This window comes from Polistes fuscatus, unplaced genomic scaffold (assembly GCF_010416935.1).
Source record: "Polistes fuscatus isolate 324 unplaced genomic scaffold, CU_Pfus_HIC Scaffold12, whole genome shotgun sequence".
Taxonomy (NCBI): domain Eukaryota; kingdom Metazoa; phylum Arthropoda; class Insecta; order Hymenoptera; family Vespidae; genus Polistes; species Polistes fuscatus.
Genome location: NW_025113020.1, coordinates 2,892,125 through 2,911,570, shown reverse-complemented (window position 1 = coordinate 2,911,570; position 19,446 = coordinate 2,892,125). Strand labels below are relative to the sequence as shown.

Here is a 19,446-nt window from a genome sequence, read left to right as displayed (position 1 = left end):
TTTACATCTCTTGTTATTAAACAGTTTAATTTAAAAACATAATCTATTAACATCTACCTGAAATTTAAGATATATGTCAAAATATATTTTATAATTTAGAAAATGTTTCATAGATTATAATAATGCAAGTTGATAACGTTCATATTGATATTTTAGCAGAGTTAAAAAGAAGAAATTTGTAATAAAGCTTTGTTTTAACTTGTTAACAATGAGTAATCATTTTTTGATTAATATAATATGATAATGCATGTTAACTAAGTTCATATTGGTACTTTAACAAAATTAAAAATAAGGAGTTTGTAATAAAGCTTTGTTCTAACTTGTAAACAATAATTTTGCATTCTTTTACAATAGTTAAAAATTATAATTCTCAATCTTCTTTCTATATAGCATTTATTTTAATAGATACCAAAAAGAAGTAATAATTTTTATCCATTGTAAATGTTTGATAGACACAAACGAAAATTGTTAATTGTTCCTTAACCTTTAAGCACTGAATACTTTTAACTAAAGTGGTTTGTAGGTATGAAATAGTAAATTATTAATGCAACTGTATCCATTAATTGATATTATTAAACAGATCTAATAATAAATTGTATTTTATAATTAAAGTTTTTATAAATTATATAATTGCCATATGACAAGACACAAAACAATAATCAAAATGCAAACTAATATGATTACATTATTTTACATTCATATTGAAAAATATATATATGCATCGACAGACAACGTTGACAACATTTACCAAACGCATATAAGCGTCCATAGCAGTAATAGGATTATAACGATTTTAATATTTATAATAACTTCCAAAAAAGTACATAATATAGTAAAGATATTTATGTGAATATTGAAGAAGTAGACAGCAAATATTTGGAAAATTGATGCGGATATAAACATAAATATGTGCCCAAAGCAAAAAATATCAAAGAATCTAAATACACAGAACACGATTATAATTTTGAAAATATATTAAAGTTTATATAAGCATATGGCATCTTCAAAAGCAAAATAAATAAATAAAAATGTAACTTAGTAACTGTTGATATTTCTCTATGTTCAAATTCTTAATCCCTATAAACTGTTTATAAAACTGAAATATCATGATACTTTAATCAAGGACACAGTTTATATATTAAATATCATTCCCCTGCCTCTCCTTTCATATAATAATCAAGTTTAAATAACAAATCGATCAGACAGTTAGGATATATGTTAGAACATTTAAATTTTGTTTCTTTTTAAATTTATTTAGCTGTGGCAAAAACTTTTTACCTTCAATAAGACACTAAGATTCTTCATTCATAAATTAAACGAATAATTGTTATTATAAAGCGTTAAAATTCGTCAAAAAAAGGAAATAGTTTTTAAAGTTAAGTACTTATAAAGAAGAAAAACTAGATAATAAAACTGATCAATAAAATAAAGTGTGCAATAGCTGACGAAATGATTAGTGCATATGTAGCAAACTATTTACATAGCAAGTTTGATCCAGAAACGATGAACTTTCTACTTTGGCAAAATAGTTTCGAGTATATATTCGAGCTTTCAAATGTAGAGGATGAACATAAGAGTAAATTTTTATTACATATGGTAAATCCTTCTGTTCTAACGAAACTTCAGGAAAAATGTGCACCTTCCAAACCTGATGAACTTTCATACAATGAACTTATATCCATATTAGAGAGAACATATTCGGCATTTCATGGAAGAAGAGCAATAGACTATCGTTATCTGTTTCGAAATCAATTACCAAATGAACCTGTGAGTCATTACGTCAATGAATTGATGAAGTTATTTAGTGAAACCTCTCTTCCCATTAGGATCGCATATTACATAAAGGATCGATTCATAGAAGGATTACAAGACGAGGAAGTTAGAACTGTATTGAAATCAAAAGGAGACATATCATTTGTTACGGCAATATCTATCGCCAAGGACATGGAATTTAGGACAAAAAATATCCAACTGCGGAATCATCTTCCGAATAAAATAATTTAATGCGACATTATTTCATCCTAACATTTGGAAATACAAGACAAAGAAGCATATTTGACTTTGGCTGTTTTACAACCAGTAATTTTAAGTTTATAAATACTTTGAAGTTTCTTAATTGATATAACAACAATACAACATAACGAAATCTTCGACGAATACACAATTATTTATTTGTACTGTGAATTGTGGCATATGGTATCTTTGTTAGGTTAACAAGAGAAGAAGCTTTTTAGAGATAAATAATCTATATTAATCATTTTTACAAACTACAGATAGCATGGTTTTATTTAATATAATTAAAACAATATAAAATAATATTTTTGCCGAAAGTACACACAAGTAATCAGATTGATGTCGGATATATCCGGCACTAGTACTACAAAATTTCAGAATGGATAAAACTAGTCTACAAAATTTAATTTTTTATCTGTTGACGTGAATTTTATTGTTGATAATGTTCACTTATGAGCTGTTTTTGTCAAACCTAACCTCAAAAATTTGTGTGCAGTTCGAGTTATTTTGTTTGTAATTTTTATCATTTATGCGTATTTATTAATCGATAACGTTTAATTAATATCTGAGAAAAAAAAATTCTACTTATATATTTGAAATCTGTATAACATTTTCCGACAACAGATGTACTGTAAACTGGTGTAATTGATTGAACCCACATCATAAATAAATATCCAATAAAATATCAGGAGATTAAAATGTAAAGAACACGCTGTACCATCACAATTTAGAAAATTATTTATAATTTACATAAGCATGACATCATCAAAAGTGAAATAAACAAAATGAAAAGTAAATTATTATAGTAACTGTTGGAATTTTTCGGTGTTCGAATTCAAAATCTCTATAAATTGTTTGTAATGCTGTAATATATTGACACTTTCATCAAGGACAAATGTTTGGTTCCAAATATCGTTTTCTTGCCTATCTCGTCATTCGACAGTAAGATTTAAATATACAATCGATCATTGTCTCTCAGACGGTTTGGAAATATGTGTAAGCACAAAATTACAGTTTAAGTATAAAACATTAAATTTAAAAGAAAAAAATATAAATGAGTTTTCTAAGTTCATTACGAAAAATACAAAGTGTACAATAGTGAAAGTTAAACAAAGGAAAAAGAAAACATCTAACAAGTTATTGAATAACGTGATATAAAAATCCAAATCTTTTAATTGTCAATTAAATATTGCGTGAACAAAAAAATGGATCTAAATTCGAATTGTTTAGAAATAGGTAACTGGTTATTTAACAGATTTAACCCGTATTCGATGGTATTTCTAAGATGGCTAAATAGTTTGGAATATATACTCGAAATATCGAATACGACAAATGATAATGACAAGGTTAAAGTTTTATTAAATATGTTGGAACCTTGCGTCCTTAAGAAAATTCAGAAAAAATTATTTCCTTCCAACCCTTTTGATGTTCCATACGATGAAATTTTAACATTGTTGGAGAATACGTACTCTCCTTTTTGTAAAGGAAACTCAGTAAAATATCGTTATAAATACCGTCATCAATTACCGGAAGAATCTATAGAACACTATTTCCTTGCATTAAGGAAATTATTAAGTAAATGCTCTTCGGACTTTCAAAATACCGCTAACCTAAAGAAACAATTCATAAAAGGAATATTACACAAGAAAACAAAAATTTTATTGCAAAGTGATGAAAACATGTCACAGTATTTGACAATATATATGGCAAAGCAAATGGAACTTGCTAATAATGATAATAATAATACATCAGAATACTAATCTTTCACGTAATATAATTTAATCCGACTATATTTAACTCGAATATAAAAAATAAAAAGACAAAGAAGCATAATTGACTTTAGCTGTTCAATAATAAATAATTTTCAATTCGTTAATACTTAGAAGTTACTCAGTTTACCCTAATTAATGATGTTTTTTTATTTGTATACAATAATTCGACACGTTTTTTATTGTGATGATTATAAATTTTATTTTTGATTTTATTTGTTAGCCAATACACTACGTTCATATTGATGACGTTAAATTTTATATTAATTTTATATATTCGATAGAAGAAAATGGAAAGTATTATTTGTTCTTTTAAATGAAATTATTATTATAGTTAAACCAAAAAAAAAGAAGAATGTAAAAAAACTGAATTTTTTGTTGTAAACCAAAATCTTTTACGTTCTAAAAATGTTTAAGAACTATTACTCTTACTCGCATTTCTGTATAACAATTATTTTAATTGATATTATACTAAGGAAGTAATATTTTCTTTTTATTAAAAATGTTTTTTAGATAAAAATAAAAATTGTAAATTGTTTCTTAAAACGATATTATTGTTATTTATAATAGCTTCAAAAAAAAAATCAAAATCTAGTTAAAATATTTATGTAAAAATTGACAAAGTATGCGAGACTATAATACTTTGATTTTTTTAAACCTTTCGATACCAGCGTTTTCTCTGTAATGAAACTCTGGCTCCTAAACACACAAATACTACGTTGTTAAAACACTTTTTTGTATGAAAATTTTCCTAAATGTTAAATAAAAACTGTGCTTAACAATAAATCTACCGATACTTCATATATATACGTCAAATAAAACCTTAAAAAAATGCATATATTTTCATCTCTTATGCAATTTTAGCTTATTAGATAACAATAAAAATATTTTCTTTTATTTGGAGATGAACAATCTAAATTATGTATTAGTAAAGTATTTTCAAAAATTACAGTACGCTGTACTTTGATCATGCATTGTAAATTTCATATTAATAAAACAATATGAAACATTATTTGACCCTCGTACAAACAGATAATCAAATGTATGTTGAATATTTTCGGCATCAGTATTAAAAAGTTTCAGAATAGATAATTTAATCTGCCCCAAACATAAGTAAAAACGCAACAAGATATCGGAGTATTAATGTGCAGTAAAAACACGCTAGAAAAATATAATATTAAAAATACTTTGAAGTTTTCATAAGCATGATATTTTTACATGAACAATAATTAAATTCAAAAGTAAATTGTGAACTGTTGGTATTTCTCGATATTCGAATTTTAAATCCCTATAAGCTGTTTATTAAACTGAAATATCATGATACTTTTATCAAGGACAAATTTAAGATTTTAAATATCGTTTCCCTACCTTTCTTGCTATTTAACATTTAAGTTTAAATACAGAATCGATCATTGTTTATCAGACAGTCTATCAGACAAGATATACATTAGAACTTTTACATTTTTATTCTTGTTAACATTATACAATTGTAGTCAAAACTTTTCTCTTGCGATTCGACACTCTGATTTTTCTCTCGTGCATTAAACAAATAATTCTAATATATAAAACATTAAATTCTACAAAAAAAAAGAGATAAGTTTTCTAAGCGTTGATTACGAAAACAACTACAAAGTGTTCAAAAGTGAAAGTTTAAAAAAAAAAACATTTAACAAGTTGTCAAATAACGTGATATAAAAATCAAAAGCTTTTATTTGTCAATTAAATATTGTGTTTATATATACAATGGATCAAAATTCGAATAGTGAACAACAAGAAGGTTGGTTCCTTGGCAACTTTAACCCACGATCGATGATTTTCCTAAGATGGATAAATAGTTTCGAGTATAAACTCGAAATGGCGAATATAAAGAAAGGTGAAAAGGTTAAATATTTATTAAATATGTTGAATCCTTGTGTTATTAAGAAAATTGAGGAAATAGTATTTCCTTCTGACCCTTATGATTTATCATACAATGATCTCATAATCCTGTTGGAGAATACTTGCTCGCATTTTCAAGGAAGAGAGGCTGCTAATCTTCGTTTTACATATCGAAATCAATTACCGGATGAATCTGTAGATCACTACGTACATGCTTTAAGAAAGTTACTAAGTAAATGTACTCCTAGCATTAAAAATATGGCTAACCTAAGACATAAATTCATAAGAGGATTAGCAGACCAGGAAATTAAAACTTTGTTAATAAAGCATGATAATATATCATTTCCTATGGTAGTATTTATCGCAAAGCAAAGGGAACTTGCTAAGAATCAAAAATAAACGAAATCATATTTCAAATAAAATAACTTAATGCAATTATATTTCATTCAAACATTTAGAAACACAAGACAAAGGAGTATATTTGACTTTGGCTGTTCAGAAAACAGTAATTTTAAAGTTCATAGATACTTCATAAGTTTCACAATAAGTTCACAAATAGTTCATAAGTTTCTTAATTGATATAACAACAATACAACATAATGAAATCTTCGACGAATACACAATTATTTATTTTCACTGTAAATTGTGGCATGTGCAAAAACAATGAACGTTTACTTCACTCATATTGATACCTAAATTAGGATAACGAGAAGAAATCTACGATAAGAATGACATTTTATTTTTATATAATTATCCTGCACGTTATTACGACGATTAAATATTTTAATTTTGGTAACACTGCGTTATATTGTAAATTTTAAATTTTGTATTAATTGTTAAAGTTCGCTAGAAAAAAATAGTAAGAATAATTTGTTCTTTTAAGGTATATTATTATTTATAATAGCTTTGAAAAAAGAAATAAAATATATATCTTTTTTCTTAATTATACATAGGATATATACATATATGCTTCTGTAAATTGAAGATTGGTCAAGATTCAGAAATTTGAATGCGTATTAACGTATTTGATGTGAAAGACAAATTATTTGTGTTTACTCTTATACATAAGTATTTATATCCGACGTATACAAAGCAATCATATGTATATAATATATATATATTAAATATTATTTGTATATTATATATTGTAAGTACATATATACATTAAACAATATATTGCATTTATAAATTTAATAAATATCTTAATTAACATTAAATTTCGCTATTTGAAAATACATAATTTCTATGTGTTATTTTTTTTATATTTTTGAAAATATATTTATTTCTATTCTGATTCTTAAAAAAACAGATTATAGTTATACAATATAGGATATTTATACAGAGATTAACGTAACAAGAATTCATTATTAGAAATTTAAAATGTCTGAAATTCAAGTTTAATTCATCATGAAATATGCGCCATAAAATTTCAATTATACAAAGTAGGAAAAACATATTACACGATTACAATTCATAATATACTTACAAGTTTACAATAGAATAATATCTTAAGACGAATAATAATTATGAGTAAATGTGTAACCGATTGCTTTTATCGTTGTTTAAATTCATAATTTTCAATAAACTATTTATAATATTCAATCATATTGATACACTGATAAAGAATATTTTTTAAAGTATACATTTATTTTTTTTTTAGGTATATATTAAAATATGCTTGATGATATTTAGATAGTTTAATAAACTACGATAAAACAATTTGATTATTTTTACATTTGTATCCAAGTTAAGCAGAAAAGTAGAAATATGCAGTAAAGCTGTGTTTTAGATTGGAAACAATAATACTGCATCTTTTGCAACAAAGTTTATTAAAGATATCATTTCTATGTAACAATTATTTTATTTCATAGAAAAAACAAAGTCATATTTTTTATTTATTATAAATGTTTTTTAGACAAAAACGAAAATTGTTACGTCCTCTAAACGATAATATTATAATTTATAATAGCATCTTAAAATAAAATTAGAATCTAGGTAAAATATTAATGTGAAAACTGACGAAGTATGCGAAACTGTTAAGATTTTTTAACCTTTTCTATACAAGCGTTCTGTCTGCAATGAAACGCCAGCTCCGTAACACACAAATAAAAAGTTGTAAATTCACTTTTGTATGAAAATTTTTGTTATCCTAATCGTTAAAGTAAAAATTGTGGTAATCAGTAAAACTACAGATACTTCATATATTCCTATTCCTGTAATTAATAGTGATATGATATCTGCAAAAAAAAACAAATATTTTCACCTCGTATGCATTTTTACATAATTAAATTGTAATAAAAATATTTCTGTTTACTTAAAGATGAATAATTTATAATAATGTATTTTTACAACATTTTTACAAATGATAGTACGAATTATTTAAACCAGGCGTTGTGGGTTTCAAATTAGTAAAACAATGTAAATAAATGTATGACCATTATACACACAAGCAATCAGATAAATTTCGGATATACCCGGCATAAGTAATAAAAAGTTTCAGTACGACAATAAAATCAATCTTTATTACAAATAAATACGCAAAAAGATGTCGTAGGATTAAAGTGCACACATAGAAAACAGGATAATATTTCTAAAAATATTTTAAAATTTACACAAGCATGATACGAACAAAAGCGCAACAAATATAATCAAAAGTAAATTGGAAGCCGTTAGTATTACTCGATATTCAAATTCTCAATCCCAATAAACAGTTTGTAATGCTGAAATTTATTGAAACTTTAATCAAGGACAAATTTTAGGTTCCAAACATCATTTCCTTGCCTCTTAAGTCATATAACAGTTAATTTTAAATACAGATTCGATCATTGTATTTAAGACAGTCAGGATATATGCTACAATTTTTCTATTTTTATTCTTATTAACATAATACAGTAGTAACAAAAACTTTTAACCTACAATTCGACACTCTAAATTATCTCTCGTGTGCATTAAAATAAATAATTCCAAGTATAAAGTGTTAAATTTTCTAGAAAAACAAAAAAAATTTCCTAGTTTATTACGAAAAATACAAAGTGTTCAACAGAGAAAGTTATTTAACGAAACAACAAAGAAAATTTAACAAGTTATTAAATAACCTGATATAATAATCAAAACCTTTGAATTGTCAATTAAACATTGTGTTTAATGGATCTAACAGAGGAGGGTGTAATTTTCAAACAATGGGTATTCCGTAAGTTCAACCTAAAAAATATGGATTTCATAAGATGGCTAAACAATTTTGAATATATACTCAAAATGTATAACATAGAAGATGATGAGAAGGTTAAGTGTTTATTACATATGTTGGAACCTTCGATCCTTAAAAATATTAAAATAATATCTCCTTCCGACCCTTCTGAACTTCAATACCATCAGCTTATATCCATGTTGTTGAATTATTGCGGATATAGTGGAACTGAGGTATCAAATTTTCGTTATGTATATCGACAACAATTGCCATATGAACCTATAGAACAATATGTCCTTGCATTAAGAAAGTTATACAGTAAATGCACTCCTTTCATTAAAAATTCGGTTGAAATAAAGAATCAATTCATAGATGGATTATTAGACGAGGGAACGATAGATTTATTGAAAGAATATAAAACAAATATATCCTTAGGTATGGCAGTAGCTATAGTCAAGCAAAGGGAACTTGCTAAGAATAAAGAATCAGAAGAATCATCTTCCAAGTAAAAAAATTTAATACCAATATACTTAACTCGAACATAAAAAAATAAAAAGACAAAGAAAGATAATTGATTTTGGCTACTCAGCAATCAATAAATTTCATTTCTTCAATATTATTAAGTTACTCGGTTAATCGAAGAACAACACAACTTTAAGTAATTTTCGACGAGCACACAATTGTTTATTTGTACTGTGAATTATGACACATGCTAAAACAAAGCAAGTTTACTCTGTTCATATTAATACCTAAATTAGGATAACAAGAAAAAATTTACAATAAGAATATGACATTCTATTTCAATATAATTATCGTGCACGTTATTATTAAATAAAATAAATAAATTAAATATTTTAATTTTGGTAAAACTACGTTATAGTATAAACGGTAATTTTAGTATTATTAGTAAATGTTCCATAAACGAAAATGGACAATGTTCTATGTCCTTTTAAAGTATATTGTTATTTATAATAATTTTTTGCAAATAGATGAGTATATTCTCAAAAATATATAAAAAATACGTGTTTTCTATTAATTAAGTTAGATATATATATACATATATACATATACATATATACATATATAAATATATATATCTATGTATGGTACTGTATAAGGCTGAAACTAAAGAATTTTGGCATTAACAGATTAAAATTTAAATATATTTAATACACGTCAGTGAAAGACAGAATGTTTTTAGAGTTATTCTTATAAATTAATATTTTCTACAAGCACCACAAAGCAATCTTATATATATATATTATAATATACATTAATAATATGTACATGTATAATAAATATATATATATATAATATTTTATATAAATACCATTAACAATTTATTGCAATTATGAATTCAGTAAAGATTTAAATTACCATCATTCCGCTATTTAAAACAACACTATTTCTACAAATTTTTTTTATATTTTTGAGAATGTACATCTTCCTATTCGAATTCTTTTAAAACTCAGAATATAGTTAGTTTATTTATACGATAATTGACGTAACGGAAATTCCTGATTAAATATTTTAAACATCTGAAATAAAATCATACTTGAACATAAAAAATGGGCAATAAAATTACGAAAAACGAAGAATAAGAAAAACATATTACACGATTACAATAATTAATATTCTTATAAGTTTGCAAAAGAATGATATTTTAAGATGAATTATAATCAAAAGTAAATATGTATAAGTAATATGATCGCTTTTATCGTTGATTTAATTCGTAATTTTCTATAAACAATTTATAATATTCAATAATATTGATACACTAACAAAGAATATATTTTAAGGACTGAATAAGTGCGTATTTGCATCTTATTTTAAAAAACAGTAAAATTTGTGAAGAGAATCAAATAGAATTCAACTTATGTTCTAGGTATACGTTAAAATATGCGTGAGGATATTTAGATAGTTTAATAAATTACGATAAAACAATTTGATTATTTTTACATTTGTATCCTAGTTAAGCAGAAAAGTAGAAATATGCAGTAAAGCTGTGTTTTAGATTGGAAAAAATAATACTGCATCTTTTGCAACAAAGTTTATTAGGGATATCATTTCTATGTAACAATTATTTTATTTCATAGAAAAAACAAAGTAATATTTTTCATTTATTATAAATGTTTTTTAGACAAAAACGAAAATTGTTACGTCCTCTAAACGATAACATTATAATTTATAATAGCATCTTAAATTAAAATTAGAATCTAGATAAAATATTAATGTGAAAACTGACGAAGTATGCGAAACTATTAAGATTTTTTAACCTTTTCTATACAAGCGTTCTGTCTGCAATGAAACGCCAGCTCCATAACACACAAATAAAAAGTTGTAAATTCACTTTTGTATGAAAATTTTTGTTATCCTAATCGTTAACGAAAAAATTGTGGTAATAAGTAAAACTACAGATACTTCATATATTCCTATTCCTGTAATTAATAGTGATATGATATCTGCAAAAAAAAACAAATATTTTCACCTCGTATGCATTTTTACATAATAAAATTGTAATAAAAATATTTTTGTTTACTGAAAGATGAATAATTTATAATAATGTATTTTTACAACATTTTTACAAATGATAGTACGAATTATTTAAACCAGGCGTTGTGGGTTTCATATTAGTAAAACAATGTAAATAAATGTATGACCATTATACACACAAGCAATCAGATAAATTTCGGATATATCCGACATCAGTAATAAAAAGTTTCAGTACGACAATAAAATCAATCTTTATTACAAACAAATACGCAAAAAGATGTCCTAGGATTAAAGTGCACACATAGAAAACAAGATAATATTTTTGAAAATATTTTAAAATTTACACAAGCATGATATGAACACAAGCGCAACAAATTAATTCAAACGTAAATTGGAAACCGTTAGTATTACTCGATATTCAAATTCTCAATCCCAATAAACAGTGTGTAATGCTGAAATTTATTGAAACTTTAATCAAGGACAAATTTTAGGTTCCAAACATAATTTCCTTGCCTCTTATGTCATATAACAGTTAATTTTAAATACAGAATCGATCATTGTATCTAAGACAGTCAGGATATATGCTACAATTTTTCTATTTTTATTCTTGTTAACATAATACAGTAGTAACAAAAACTTTTAACCTACAATTCGACACTCTAAATTATCTCTCGTGTGCATTAAAATAAATAATTATAAGTATAAAGTGTTAAATTTTCCAGAAAAACAAAAAAAATTTCCAAGTTTATTACGAAAAATACAAAGTGTTCAACAGAGAAAGTTATTTAACGAAACAACAAAGAAAATTTAACAAGTTATTAAATAACCTGATATAATAATCAAAAGCTTTGAATTGTCAATTAAACATTGTGTTTAATGGATCTAACAGAGGAGGGTGTAATTTTCAAACAATCGCTATTCCGTAAATTCAACCATAGATATATGAATTTCATAAAATGGCTAAACAATTTTGAATACATACTCGAAATGTCTAACATAGAAGATGATGAGAAAGTTAAGTGTTTATTACATATGTTGGAACCTTCGATCATTGAAAAAATTAAAATAATATCTCCTTCCGACCCTTCTGAACTTCAATACCATCAGCTTATATCCATGTTGTTGAATTATTTCGGATATAGAGGAACTGAGGTAACAAAATTTCGTTATCTATATCGAAAGCAATTGCCACATGAACCTGTAGAACATTATGTCCTTGCATTAAGAAAGTTATACAGTAAATGCACTCCTTTCATTAAAAATTCGGTTGAAATAAAGAATCAATTCATAGGGGGATTATCAGACGAGGGAACGAGAGATTTATTGAAAGAATTTGAAACAAAAATATCCTTAGGTATGGCAGTATCTATAGCCAAGCAAATGGAAATTGTGGTTCAAAACTTATAAGAATAAACTTCCAAGTAAAATAATTTATTACGACTATATTTGACTCGAACATTAAAAAATAAAAAGACAACGAAGAATAATTGATTTTGGCTACTCAGCAATAAATAATTTCCATTTCTTCAATATTTTTAAGTTACTCGGTTAATCGAAGAACAACACAACTTTAAGTAATTTTCGACGAGCACACATTTTTTTATTTGTACTGTGAATTATGACATATGCTAAAACAAAGCAAGTTTACTCTGTTCATATTAATACCTAAATTAGGATAACAAGAAAAAATTTACAATAAGAATATGACATTCTATTTCAATATAATTATCGTGCACGTTATTATTAAATAAAATAAATAAATTAAATATTTTAATTTTGGTAAAACTACGTTATAGTATAAACGGTAATTTTAGTATTATTAGTAAATGTTCCTTAAACGAAAATGGACAATGTTCTATGTCCTTTTAAAGTATATTGTTATTTATAATAATTTTTTGCAAATAAATGAGTATATTTTCAAAAATATATAAAAAATACGTGTTTTCTATTAATTAAGTTAGATTTATATATATACATATATACATATACATATATACATATATAAATATATATATCTATGTATGGTACTGTATAAGGCTGAAACTAAAGAATTTAGGCATTAACAGATTAAAATTTAAATATATTTAATACACGTCAGTGAAAGACAGAATGTTTTTAGAGTTATTCTTATAAATTAATATTTTCTACAAGCACCACAAAGCAATCTTATATATATATATATTATAATATACATTAATAATATGTATATGTATAATATATAAATATATATATATAATATTTTATATAAATACCATTAACAATTTATTGCATTTACGAATTCAGTAAAGATTTAAATTACCATCATTCCGCTATTTAAAACAACACTATTTCTACAAATTTTTTTTTATTTTTGAGATTGTATATCTTCCAATTCGAATTCTTTTAAAACTCAGAATATAGTTAGTTTATTTATACGATAATTGACGTAACGGAAATTCCTGATTAAATATTTTAAACATCTGAAATAAAATCATACTTGAACATAAAAAATGGGCAATAAAATTACGAAAAACGAAGAATAAGAAAAACATATTCCACGATTACAATAATTAATATTCTTATAAGTTTGCAAAAGAATGATATTTTAAGATGAATTATAATCAAAAGTAAATATGTATAAGTAATATATGATCGCTTTTATCGTTGATTTAATTGGTAATTTTCTATAAACAATTTATAATATTCAATAATATTGATACACTGATAAAGAATATTTTTTAAGGACTGATTAAGTGCGTATTTGCTTTCTATTTTAATAAGCAGTTAGATTTATGAAGAGAATCAATTAGAATTCAACTTATGTTCTAGGTATACGTTAAAATTTGCTTGAGGATATTTAGATAGATTAATAAATTACGATGAAACAATTTGACTCTTTTAATATTTGTATCCTCGTTGAGCAGAATAAAAAACATTTGTAATAAAGCTGTATTTTGGATTGTAAATAATAACACTGCATCTTTTTTTAATACAATAAAAATTATTATTAACGAGAGATATCACTTCTATGTTACAATTATTTTATTATAAATACCTATTCCTGTCATTAGTGGTGAAATAATCCCTGTAAAAAAGAAAATGAATACTTTCACCTCGTATGCAATTTTACATAATTAAATCGTAACAAAATTATATTCTTTTGTTTGGAGGTAAATAATTTATATTAATAAATTTTTACCGCATTTTTACAAATTATAGTACGCAGTATTTTAACCAGGCATTGTAGGTTTTATATTAATAAAACAATGTAAAAATATATTTGACCCTTCTACACACGGGTAATCAGATGACCACCGGCTATATCCGGCATCAGTATTAAAAGGTTTCTATACGGACAATTGAATCTATTCCAGTCATGAATAAGTACCCAAAAAAATATCGGAGATATTAAAATGCAGATAACAGGATAATAATTCTGAAAATACTTTAAAATTTACATAAGCGTGGTATGAACAGAAGTGCCAATAAATTAAATCAGAAATAAATTGGTAACCGTTGATATTTCTCGATGTTCAAATTCTTAATCCCTATAAGCTGTTTATTAAACTGAAATACAATGATACTTTAATGAAGGACACAATTTATATAGTAAATATCGTTTCCTAATCTATCTTGCCATTCAACGGTAGAATTTAAATACAAAATCAATCATTGTCTCTAAGACAGCAAGTATATATTCTTGTATTTTTCTATTTTTATTCTAGTGCTACCGTTATAGTAAACACATTTCACATACAATTCGACACTCCGATTTTCCTCTCATGTGCATTAAACAAATAACTCTAAAAATAAAACATAAATTTTGTATAAATCAAAATATTTAACAAGTTATTAAATAACGTGATATACAAATCGAAATCTTGTTTAATTGTCAATAAAAAATTGTGTTTAATGGAAATAAGCAAGGAGGGCGTAGAATTTAAAGAATATTTGTTCACCAAGTTCAACCCAGAAACGATGGTTTTTTTAAGATGGCTAAACAGTTTTGAGTATATATTCGAAATGTCTAACGCAGGAGATGACGAAAAGGTTAAGTGTTTATTAAATATGATAGATCCTTTGGTCTTTGAGAAAATTAAACAAAAATTGTCTACTTCCCAATTTTTTGATCTTTCATACGATGAGATTATAACCGTGTTGGAGGATACTTTCTCGGAATTTAAAGGAAAAATGGCACTAAAATGTCGTTATCTATTTCGACATCAATTTCCATATGAATCTATAGAACACTATGCCCTTGGATTAAGAAAGTTATACGTAAAATGCACTCCTTATTTTAAAAATTTGGCTCCAATAAGGGATCGATTCATAGAAGGATTATTAGACGAGAGAACTAAAATTTTATTGAAAAATAGTGAAAACATGTCATTGAATACGACAATATTTATCGCAAAGAAATGTGAACTTGCTAACAGGCAAAAATAAAGAAAATAAAAAAAAAATATCAAGTAAATAATTTAATACAAATATACTTAACTCGAACATAAAAAAATAAAAAGACAAAGAAGCATAATTGACTTTGGTTGTTTAGCAATCAATAATTTTCATTTCTTCTATATTTTGAAGTTACCCGCTTATTCGAAGAACAATACAACTTTACGAAATTTTCGACGAGCACACAATTGTTTATTTGTACTGTGAATTGTGACATATGCTAAAACAAAGCAAGTTTACTCTGTTCATATTAATACCTAAATTAGGATAACAAGAAAAAATCTACAAGAATATGACATTCTATTTTAATATAATTATCGTGCACAATATTACGACTACTAGATATTTTTATTTTGGTAACATTACGTTATAATGTAGACGATAATTTTAGTATTAATAATAAATGTTCAATAAACGAAAACGGAAAATATTCTACATTCTTTTAAAGTATATTATTACTTATAATAGATTTCCGTATAGACATAAGTATATTGCCAAAAATATGTGAAATATATATTTTTGTTAATTATGTAAGATATATATATATATATATGCTACTGTATAAGACAGAAACTAGAGAATTTAGGGATTAACAGATTAAAATTGAAATGCATTCAAAACACGTCAGTGAAAGACCGAATATTTAGAGTTATTTTTATACATTAATATTTTCGGTATACACCACGAAGCAATCTTATATACATATACATATAATATACAATATTACTTGTATTTATATTTTATATAAATATTGTTAACAATTAATTGCATTTATGAATTCAATAAAGATTTGATTTACTATCATTCCGTTATTTAAAGAAATTCTATTTTTATATATTTTTTTTTATAGTTTTGAGAATCTATATATTCCTATTCGAATTCTTTTAAAAACTCAGAATATAGTTAGTTTATTTAAACAAAGACTGACGTAACGAAAATTCCTGATTAAATATTTTAAATGTTTGAAGTACAAGCTTACTTGGCATAAAAAATGGGCAATAAAATTACGAAAAACGAAGTATAAGAAGAACATATTACACGATTTCAATAATTAATATTCTTATAAGTTTGCAAAAGAATGATATTTTAAGAAGAATTATAATCTAAAGTAAATATGTAACTGATTACTTTTATCGATGCTTAAATTCACAATTTTCAATAAACTATTTATAATATTCAATCATATTGATACACTGATAAAGAATATTTTTTAAGAACTGAATAAGTACCTACTTGCTTCTTCTTTTATAAACGGTTAGGTTTATGAAGAGAATCAATTAGAATTCAACTTATGTTCTAGGTATACGTTAAAATATGCTTGAGGATATTAAGATAGTTTAACAAATTACGATGAAACAATTTGACTCTTTTAATATTTGTATCATAGTTGAGCAGAAAAGTAGAAATATGCAGTAAAGCTGTGTTTTAGATTGGAAACAATAATAATGCATCTTTTGCAACAAAGTTTATTAGGGATATCATTTCTATGTAACAATTATTTTATTTCATAGATAAACAAAGTAATATTTTTTATTTATTATAAATGTTTTTTAGACAAAAACGAAAATTGATACGTCCTCTAAACGATAATATTATAATTTATAACAGCATCTTAAAATAAAATTAGAATCTAGGTAAAATATTAATGTGAAAACTGACGAAGTATGCGAAACTATTTAGATTTTTTAACCTTTTCAATACAAGCGTTCTGTCTGCAACGAAACGCCAGCTCCGTAACACACAAATAAAAAGTTGTAAATTCACTTTTGTATAATAATTTTTGTTATCCTAATCGTTAAAGTAAAAATTGTGCTAATCAGAAAAACTACAGATACTTCATATATTCCTATTCCTGTAATTAATAGTGATATGATATCTGCAAAAAAAAAAACAAATATTTTCACCTCGTATGCATTTTTACATAATTAAATTGTAATAAAAATATTTTTGTTTACTTAAAGATGAATAATTTATAATAATGTATTTTTACAACATTTTTACAAATGATAGTACGAATTATTTAAACCAGGCGTTGTGGGTTTCATATTAGTAAAACAATGTAAATAAATGTATGACCATTATACACACAAGCAATCAGATAAATTTCGGATATATCCGACATCAGTAATAAAAAGTTTCAGTACGACAATAAAATCAATCTTTATTACAAACAAATACGCAAAAAGATGTCCTAGGATTAAAGTGCACACATAAAAAACAAGATAATATTTTTGAAAATATTTTAAAATTTACACAAGCATGATACGAACAGAAGCGCAACAAATTAATTCAAAAGTAAATTGGAAAACGTTAGTATTACTCGATATTCAAATTCTCAATCCCAATAAACAGTTTGTAATGCTGAAATTTATTGAAACTTTAATCAAGGACAAATTTTAGGTTCTAAACATCATTTCCTTGCCTCTTATGTCATAGAACAGTTAATTTTAAATACAGAATCGATCATTGTATCTAAGACAGTCAGGATATATGCTACAATTTTTCTATTTTTATTCTTGTTAACATAATACAGTAGTAACAAAAACTTTTAACCTACAATTCGACACTCTAAATTATCTCTCGTGTGCATTAAAATAAATAATTATAAGTATAAAGTGTTAAATTTTCCAGAAAAACAAAAAAAATTTCCAAGTTTATTACGAAAAATACAAAGTGTTCAACAGAGAAAGTTATTTAACGAAACAACAAAGAAAATTTAACAAGTTATTAAATAACCTGATATAATAATCAAAAGCTTTGAATTGTCAATTAAACATTGTGTTTAATGGATCTAACAGAGAAGGGTGTAATTTTCAAACAATCGGAATTCCGTAAATTCAAGCATAGATATATGAATTTCCTAATATGGCTAAACAATTTTGAATACGTACTCGAAATGTCTAACATAGGAGATGATGAGAAGGTTAAGTATTTATTACATATGTTGGAACCTTCGTTCCTTGCAAAAATAAAAATATCTCCTTCCGACCATTCTGAACTTCAATACCATCAGCTTATAACCCTGTCGCTGAATTATTTCGGATATAGAGGAACTGAGGTAACAAATTATCGTTATCTATATCGAAAGCAATTGCCACATGAACCTGTAGAACATTATGTCCTTGCATTAAGAGAGTTATACAGTAAATGCACTCCTTTCATTAAAAATTCGGTTGAATTAAAGAATCAATTCATAGCAGGATTATCAGACAAGGAAACGAAAACTTTATTGGAAAAAGATAAAAACATATCCTTAGATACGGCAGTAGCTATAGCCAAGCAAAGGGAACTTACGAAGAATCAAAAATCAGGAGAATCATCTTCCAAGTAAAATAATTTAATACAAATATACTTAACTCGAACATAAAAAAATAAAAAGACAACGAAGAATAATTGATTTTGGCTACTCAGCAATCAATAAATTTCATTTCTTCAATATTTTTAAGTTACTCGGTTAATCGAAGAACAACACAACTTTAAGTAATTTTCGACGAGCACACAATTGTTTATTTGTACTGTGAATTATGACATATGCTAAAACAAAGCAAGTTTACTCTGTTCATATTAATACCTAAATTAGGATAACAAGAAAAAATTTACAATAAGAATATGACATTCTATTTCAATATAATTATCGTGCACGTTATTATTAAATAAAATAAATAAATTAAA

At 24.9% G+C, this 19,446-nt stretch overlaps 1 protein-coding gene across 1 annotated transcript; it reads left to right on the top strand.

Annotated features, from left to right (window-relative positions):
• Positions 1 to 3,218: 3,218 nt before the first annotated feature.
• LOC122513160 lies at positions 3,219 to 3,773 on the top strand. The gene has a single exon (XM_043629432.1). It carries the CDS (start codon positions 3,219 to 3,221, stop codon positions 3,771 to 3,773), a length of 555 nt encoding a protein of 184 aa, XP_043485367.1.
• Positions 3,774 to 19,446: the final 15,673 nt, after the last annotated feature.